Source organism: Salmo trutta, chromosome 6 (genome assembly GCF_901001165.1).
Source record: "Salmo trutta chromosome 6, fSalTru1.1, whole genome shotgun sequence".
Taxonomy (NCBI): Eukaryota; Metazoa; Chordata; class Actinopteri; order Salmoniformes; family Salmonidae; genus Salmo; species Salmo trutta.
Window position 1 is genome coordinate 45918371 of NC_042962.1, and position 9168 is coordinate 45927538.

General features: G+C 44.3%; 1 protein-coding gene across 4 annotated transcripts in view; it reads left to right on the forward strand.

Annotated features, from left to right (window-relative positions):
- Positions 1–8729, forward strand: part of LOC115196037 (secretory phospholipase A2 receptor-like) — a 24787-nt gene extending 16058 nt beyond the window's left edge. The window contains exons 19-28 of one of the 4 annotated variants that reach the window (XM_029756508.1): positions 1–104; positions 968–1225; positions 1446–1590; positions 1917–2152; positions 4895–5072; positions 5199–5333; positions 5765–5887; positions 6236–6412; positions 6712–6747; positions 6900–8729. The exon at positions 1–104 is cut by the window's left edge and continues 33 nt beyond it. In XM_029756508.1, the coding sequence (XP_029612368.1) occupies positions 1–104; positions 968–1225; positions 1446–1590; positions 1917–2152; positions 4895–5072; positions 5199–5333; positions 5765–5887; positions 6236–6412; positions 6712–6747; positions 6900–7117 (1610 nt within the window). In that variant the 3' untranslated portion in view covers positions 7118–8729. The other 3 variants (XM_029756509.1, XM_029756511.1, XM_029756510.1) reach the window with 3 other exon arrangements.
- The last annotated feature ends 439 nt before the right edge of the window (positions 8730–9168 follow it).

Genomic DNA, 9168 nt, shown 5'->3' on the forward strand with positions numbered 1-9168 from the left:
ATGCTCACATATGTAAGCGCCGGACCGTGTCCGTGGTGGAGATTCCCAGAGAACCTCACTACATCGGAGGCTGTCCAGAGAGATGGCTCTACTTCGGACACAAGGTTCACCTCATCTCCCATGTTTTATTGTGCTACTATTTCCTTTTTTATTTAGCAAATATTTGTCTTACTTTTTAACTCTGAATTGTTGGGAATGGTCTCGTAGGTAAGTCTACACCTGCTGTATTCGGCGCATGTGACCAATAACATTTGATTTGATTTGAGTTTCTCTTGGCCCTCTGACCGATGTCGTGGACATTCAGTACTGAGAGAGACTTGGTCATTTCTTCAAACAATCATCTTTATTTAATATTGATTAATTATTGCAATATTGAGGCTGGTTGACCCCACACCCTTGAGTGTTGGATCGAGTAACCTAACCTAACCTAACCTAACCTAACCTAACCTAACCTAACCTTACACAAATGCAGAGTACTATATATAGCTGACACTAACAATGCTCAGTCATGGTTGGGTCAACACCCCCTCATGCAGACCAAGGAGCATCATAAGCCACTCTGGGTTCATCCTGTCGTTATCTGCACGTGGGTTGTTGTCTTAACCCCACCCTGGCTTAGTTTCTCAGATGCAAGGATGATTTCGAGACAATGAGGGATTGTTCTACTCCTAAGCTATCTCTGGTAAAACACATTCTTGTTTATTAACTAATTTGTCAGCTCAAGCCATCTCCAGTGACCATATGCCCAGATTAGCTGCAGGGAACTAGAGTGGAACCCATGAAAACACAGACACTAGTAGGACAGAAATGTCCTACTATTAGTTAAATATTAATTGTTAACCATTAATATCAAATATATCAGTTAAATATGTAATTTTTCACTCACACACAATTAAAAATCTAGTTGGTGGAACTATACCAAAACCTTGCTAGATTTCTGCCCTTTGTTTTGTTTGTCTTCTGGTAGTGTCTCCTGCTGCACCTCCCCAACAGTTCTGAGGAAGGGAAGAGCTGGAGAGACGCCCAGTCTATCTGCTCCTCTTTCCAAGGCACGCTGGTCGCCATCCAAGACGAGATCGAGCAAGCGTACATCACCATGCTGCTCCAGGGCAGTACAGTGGGCGTTTGGATTGGTCTACGAGATGAGGACACCATGAAATGGACCAATGGGAAACCTGTCAGCTACACCAACTGGTCCCCTGTAGAACCCAAGAACCCTCTGACGGTAAGGTGAAATGAAACATCAAATATTGTCTTTGTGCTTTGGTGATGTTCTCTGTATAGTGTATTGATTAGGGGGGGTGGTGTTTGTGTGTGTGTCTGTGTACCTTTCTGTGTGTGTGTGTGTGTGTGTGTGTGTGTGTGTGTGTGTGTGTGTGTGTGTGTGTGTGTGTGTGTGTGTGTGTGTGTGTGTGTGTGTGTGTGTGGGCGCCCCTCCTCTGCAGGACGAGTGGCTGAGCGGGCCCCTGGGCGGGGACGATCCTCTGTGCACGGTGCTGTCCAACAACCACAACTTCCACCTGACAGGGAAGTGGTTTGACGAGAAGTGCACAGAAAGTGGATATGGCTTTGTCTGTCAGAGACCCCAAGGTAGGACTTCCCTCTGTCCTCATGCATTCTGTGTCACGCACTCACCCTCATTCAGACACACTGGGGCCTATTTTCAGAGCCCAGAGCTGAGATATTACCAGTCATGTCTGTATTACCTCATTAATGAAACTGTTGTTTTCGGTTATAGCTTCCCTATTTTGTGCTCTCAAAATGTCACCCCGTTGAGTCTGCTCGCTGAGAGAAATCCCCTTCAGGAATTGTTGAACAATGAAATGAGTGTTTCTGTTGATTTTGGGGCGAATCCATGCCTTTGCTTCTCCCTGAAACAATCTCTTTTCCTCTCCCTCTCTCTTTCCCTGCAACAGACACAACTAAACCCCCATCCCACTCCTACCTCCACCCTCTCCCTGACAATATTGAGTACAAGAACCGCAGATACAGGGTTGCCCGTGGCAACATGAGCTGGTACGAGGCGCTGAATATGTGCTTAGAGTCTGAGTCTGAGCTGGTGAGCGTTACCGACCCCTTCCACCAGGCTTTCCTTACTGTCCTTGTCAATAGATTGGCATTCCCCCACTGGATTGGACTGTATAGTCAAGACGTATGTATTATACTATATTGCTAAGTACTGCTACCTGCCTGTGCTGTGTGTCTGTCTGTCTGTATGTCTGTCTCTCTCTCTGTGTCTGTCTGTCTGTCTGTCTCTCTGTCTCTCTCTCTGTGTCTGTCTTTCTGTCTGTCTTTCTGTCTGTCTGTCTGTCTGTCTGTCTGCGAGCGTGTAGATAATGCTCGTTATCAAGCATGTCGAAGTTGGCCTGTGGCATGAATTGACCTTTGATGATGTTAGGAGTGTGTGTAGTAGATTTATGTCACGGCAAGGAAACAGCTAAGAGCACTAGCTAGAGGTCTTTTATAAACAGCATGGCCACAATGAAGTAATGTTGTAAATACAGAAATGCCTGAGAGCACGTGCATCTGACAGTCTGTTTACTCGGATGTTTTCGCTCTCTCCCTCTCCAGTCCATGTCTTTCTTTCAAAGCATGGTGATTTCATCTTTGTAACTATTCACAGCATATTTGCACCATATCATATCCAAATGTATCTGATCTCCTCCAATCAAAAGTAGGCCTACTAAGTCCCATTTGGGCACTTTCTATTCACATACACGCATTCACATTTCTACAACTCTTATATGAGTACAGTGCATTCGGAAAGTATTCAGACCCCTTCCCTTTTTCCACATTTTGTTATGTTACAGCCCTATTCTAAAATGGATTAAATAATTGTTCCTCATCAATCTACACACAATACCCCATAATTACAAAGCCAAAACTGGTTTTTAGAATTTTTGGCACATTTATTAAAAATAAAAAACAGAAATACCTTATCTACATAAGTATTCAGACCCTTTGCTATGAGACTCGAAATTGTGCTCAGGTGCATCTAGTTACCATTGATCATCCTCGAGATGTTTCTACAACTTGATTGGAGTCCACCTGTGGTAAATTCAATTCATTGGACATGATTTGGAAAGGCACACACCTGTCTATATAAGGTCCCCCAGTTAATAGGGAATGTCAGAGCACAAATCAAGCCATGAGGTCAAAGGAATTGTCCGTAGAGCTCCGAGAGGATTGCGTCGAGGGACAGATCTGAGGAAGGGTACCAAAAAATGTCTGCAGCATTGAAGGTCCCCAAGAGCATAGTGGCCTCCATCATTCTTAAATGGAAGAAGTTTGGAACCACCAAGACTCTTCCTACAGCTGGCCGCCCTGAGCAATCGGGGGAGAAGGGCCTTGGTCAGGGAGGTGACCAATAACCCGATGGTCACTCTGACAGAGCTCCAGAGTTCCTTTGTGGAGATGGGAGAACCTTCTGGAAGGACAACCGTCTCTTCAGTACTGCACCAATCAGGCCTTAATGGTAGAGTGGCAAGACGGAAGCCATTCCTAAGTATAAGGCGCATGACAGCCCGCTTGGAGTTTGCCAAAAGGCACCTAAAGGATTCTCAGACCATGAGAAACAAGATTCTCTGGTCTGATGAAACCAAGATTGAACTCTTAACCTGAATGCCAAGCGTCACGTCTGGAGAAAACCTGGCACCATCCCTACGGTGAAGCATGGTGGTAGCAGCATCATGCTGTGGGGATGTTTTTCAGCGGCAGGGACTGGGAGACTAGTCAGAATCGAGGGAAAGCTAAACGGAGCAAGGTACAGAGAGATCATTAATGAAAACCTGCTCCAGAGCGCTCATGACTTCATAGTGGGGCGAAGGTTCACCTTCCAATAGGACAACGACCCTAAGCACACAGCCAAGACAGGCTTCGGGACAAGTCTCTGAATGTCCTTGAATGGCCCAGCCAGAGCCCGGACCCAATCGAACATCTCTGGAAAGACCTGAAAATACCTGTGCAGACAACTTGACAGAGCTTGAGAAGATCAGCAGAGAAGAATGGGAGAAACTCCCCAAATACAAGTGTGCCAAGCTTGTAGCCTCATACCCAAGAAAACTTGAGGCTGTAATCGCTGCCAAAGGTGCTTCAACAAAGTACTGAGTAAAGGGTCTGAATGCTTATGTAAATGTGATATTTCCGTTTTTTATTGTGTGTAGATTGACGAGGGGGAAAAACCCATTTAATCCATTTTAGAATAAGGCTGTAACAAAGTCAAGGGATCTGAATACTTTCTGAATGCGCTGTATGTTTGGTGTTTATATACCAATATATGTCATACAGCTAATATCCTGTGACAAACAGAGATATTTATCACACTTTAACTTATCCCATTACTGCAGTTGTCCAATGTCCTCCCCAGAGCTTTCCTCCTGGCCCACAGCCCATGCATAACTATTTTCCATCCCAAATGACACCCTATTCACCTTATAGTGCACCACTTTTGTCCAGGACCGATAGGGCTCTGGTCAAATGTAGTGCACTATGTAGGGAACAGTGTGCCATTTGGGGCGTATTTTTTGTACTTCACTCACACGGTATGGGAGTAGTTTTTCTCAACCACCAAGCCCGGCTGGGAGGAATTCTGAGCCACTCACAACATGTGGATCCAAGGATCCCATAGACTCAAGGAATGTCTTGCTCGTGAAATATGGAATGAGGACAGGAAAGGAGAGAATTGATTCACAGCGCTCTACACAATACCAGACACATTGGTCTATAAACAACACACTTCCCCCAAGCCGATCCTGCCTCCCTCTACTCTTTCTGCTCCGTTGCATGACATGACCTACAACCCCGTCATCTCCCTTAGCAACCCGCCTTAGCAACGCAGGCTCACCTTAAGAGTGTGTGTCACCTCCTCCCTGCCTGTGACTGTACGCCCCTACAGGATGGGATCAACTACCAGTGGTCTGATGGTAGTGACACGGTCTTCACCCACTGGGGTACGGCCGACGATGATGATTTCATCCTGGGGGACTGTGTGTACATGGACGTCACCGGGAGCTGGAGGAGGGCTGACTGTGAGATGCCGCTCCAGGGAGCCCTGTGCCATGTCCCACCACCTAGTGAGTATAGCCTGGGTCCTAGCACATTATAAAACACTGGTTCCTAAAGCTTCCTGTGCTGTTAGTCAATCCTCAAGAGTTTCAAATGCACAATGCTGCTTTTCTAAAAAAAAAAAATTCCCATAGAGAGTAATGCGTTCACCACCTACGAGGTTGTGTGTCCGTCGACGTGGGTGAGGTTTGGCGCCAGCTGCTACAGCTTTGAGCCCGTGGTCCAGAGACTGACCCTGGAGGAGGCCAGAGAGCACTGCAAACACAAAGGTACAGGGACTCTTGGCAGATGTTGCCCTGAAGCACAGATTTAGGATCAGTTTCCCCTGCCCAAATTTCTAACCTTAACCCATAAGGGGAAATTGCAAAACTGCCCTTAGTTCAGCAACTTCATCCTACTGTGGTAAGTCTCCAGTACACCATGGAGCCAATTAGGTCTCATGCTAGGATGGATCAAGGATTTAATGGATCTCTCTCAATGGGAATTTCCTTGTGATGACTCCCTGTTGTAATTGTGCAAAATGTAATGTTTGGTGAGAGCTCCCCCTATGGGATCCATGTATTAGGTCCATTCTAGTAGCTAATACTGTACTGTAGCTATAGATCTGAGGGTGCAAAACATTCACAGAAAATTGCCTTCTTCATGCTCAGTAATACACATGTAATAATGAAGGTTTGGTGGGTTTTTCCCCCTCTTCCAGCGAACACGTCAGAGGTCCTGACCATACAGACAGAGACGGAAAACAGGTTTGTCCTGGAGCAGCTGTGGTCGTATGGCTTCCCACATCAAACCGTCTGGCTGGGGATGTTCTTCAACACTGACAGTAAGCACATGCTTCCCCGAGTTTCCTCTCCAAAATAAGCAGCTTTCTGGTTTGGCGTACAATATAAACCAACAGCTGGCAAAAGACAGACAATGTAAGTGCTTAAGACTAACCGGGGATAAGACACAGCTTAATAGGGTTAGTAACATAATGAATTTCACATTTTTCAAGTAGTATTTTGATACTATTTATTGACTTAATGTTTAAGCTGGTGAGTTGATAGAAGCACTGGGGGGGGAAAAAACACCAATGACCTGGGGCAGAGTTGTAGGGTGGAAGGAGAGGGGTCGAATGAACCAATTCACAACTTCTTCATTAAACATTTAATGCTTGTCTGGTCCAATTTAGCGGGCTCCATGGCATGGTTTGGTGGTTCTCCCATGGACTACTCCAACTGGAACTTGAGGGGCCCAGACCCCAGCCTGCTGACAGCAGACACCTGTGTGTCCACCATGGTGTCTGATGGGATGTGGCTCCTCTCTCAGTGCACTGACAGACTGGGCTTTGTCTGCGAAATTAACTCAGGTGGAGTAGAGACATTTTGGCTGCATTTACACAGGCAGCCCGAATCTGATCTTTTGCCACTAATTTGTCTTTTGACCAATCAAATCAGATCGTTTGCCAATAATTGGTCTTTTGACCAATCAAATAAGATATTTTTGCCAATAATTGAGATAAATATCAGAATTAGGCTGCCTGTGTAAATGCATCCTCTCACTAGCCTCCAATTGCCATTATGACAAAGCTTTGTGTTATGCGTTTGTACAGTGTACATGTATGTATTCTATAGATCAGCCAAGTTAAACAGATCGCCTTCTTTGCAGATACGATCCCTGAGGTAGAAGTGGCGCCATTAAATGGTAGGTATTTAATTGAGGCTATTAACAGTTATGCTGTTTTTCTCATTAGCATTCTAATAATTTGGCAACTCAAGGTATCTTGGGAGCAGCCTCTACCATGACTAACAGAGTCTTCAATGTCCAGTAAACTCACCCCTCTGTGTCTCTTCCAGGGTTGCACCACGGTATCGTCCCAGCCGCAGTCCTGGTGGCCATGCTGATCTTCGCCGTGCTGGTGGCGGTGCTCTGGTTCGTCTACAAGAGGAACGTGACGCGCTTCCGCAGACTACCGTCTATGGGAAACGCGTACTACAGACATACTAGTTCCCAGGCCACAGACTCTGATGGAAATGTTCTCATCGCAGATCTGGAAGCTCACTCTGGAGAATAGGGCTGTGTCCGAAATGGCACTCGTTCCCCTATATAGTGCACTGCTTTGGTCAAAAGTAGGGCACTATATGGGGAATAAGGTGCCTTTTTCAGATGCTCTGTAGGACTTATTGAAGACAGCAAAATGGTGGTGTTCTCTAAAGTTGGGTAAAGCATGGGAATGGGCCGAACTCTCTGTATGACTGCGAACATTGGTATGTCTCTGTGGAGTCTGACATGGACCACAGCAAGGGAACTTAGAGAATGATGTCAGAGGCCAATTAGCTTTATCCACTTGAATCCACAGGAAGCTGCTGAGGGGAGAACTGCTCGTAATAATGGCAGGAAATGAGCAAATGGAATGGCATCAGACATCTGGAAAGCATGTGTTTGATTTATTTGATACAATTCAACTCCAGCCATTACCACGAGCCCGTCCTCCCCAATTCAGATACCACCAACCTCCTGTGCTTTATACAAGTAGTTGATGAAATAGGGACCAATCGTGTGGCTGAGTGTGGGAGTGCATCTTCATGTGAAGTAAGTTTTGTCTACAAAGGATTAGAGCTGTTATCCCAAGACCTTTGAAAGGTGCTGACATTCTAATGTATGCGTTTGAAAGTCGATAGATATTCTTTGCACTGTAAAGTCGCTGTTTCGTTATTATGGTACAATGCCAACTGCTCCCACTAACACTGGTACTCACTGTATTTGTGAGTACAAGTCTTTCACACAATGAAGACTAGTTTTCTGTAATGCCGTGTACAGGACCCAAAACCAAAACGATTTTCTTCTTGTTTAAGATAACAATGGCCGGGATTCAGTTGTTCTTTACAGCAAAGACAAAGTCATACTTTTGCAATACATTCTGAAGTCATCTTCTATGTATTTTATTTATGAACAGAAATAAGACCCCAAATCAATTCCAAGTTATGTTTTTGAAATCTAAAAGTGTCATTAAAGTACGGTGTTTCTTTGTCAGCACTTTATTGCACAAAACTCCATCAATGCAATACGGAAAGATTAGGTTTTAGTTTTGAGGTTGTTTGTTTGTTTATGTGCATTCCTATTGCGTATTTTCCTACACACAGAACACACACTCACACCCTCACAGTCTTTTTTAAGTAGCTTATAAGTACATACATGATATTCATAAGAGGAAGGGAAGAAAAAGTAAAGAGAAAAATGCAGGCATTTATTTATGTTTTATTATATTTATCATCACGAGAAAAATATTTGTCATTCACTTCCATTTTGTTCATTTGGTCCACGCAGCTGTCAAAATGTAGGAGTAAAGAAACTTTTATTGGGTGAAACAAAAATGATGTAACAAAGTGCTGTTATGTAAATGGTAGCTCTTTGAGAATGAATTCAGTATTCTAAGTCGACTAATGTGTGGGTTGTTTGTTATGAGGTAGTCTTTGCTGTGTTACCTGTTGTAGTTTTTCTATATTGGGTACACAGTTATTAGATATGAAATATGTTGATGTATTTTTTTCTGTTGTGTGGAAAGAAATACATGCAACAGGATATCACGGATGCTTGAAAATGTTTACTGTCTTTTATTTTTTATTGATAATGTTCATAACACATGCTATGTGCCTTCAGTGTAAATAAAGTAAAGCTGTATCCAAGTTGTATCTGAATTGTGTCTTGCTATACTACTTTTGCTTTGAAATGAGTCATCTGCATTGAGATGGTCTGCAGTGCACTGTGGGGGTGGTATCCGAATATTGTCTTTATCCCGTTTATTTCTACCATATTTGCTTTGAAATGAGTTCTTTGCATTGAGATGCTCTGTGGTGTGGGACTAGGGCAGGGGTGACATGATGTGGATGAGGGAGACTGAGTAGGATGGACTCGTGGGTATCTCTTTAGGTTCCAAATGGCATCCTATTCCCTATTTAGTGCACTACTTTTGAAGAGGTCACATAGGGCTCTGGTCAAAAGTAGTGCACTATATAGGGAATATGGTACCATTTGGGAGAAATTCTTTGTCTGGCAATGGTATCTACGGACTGGCCTGACGGTTGTTGTTGGCTGAGAATGCAGGCTTCATGGTTGAGATGATTC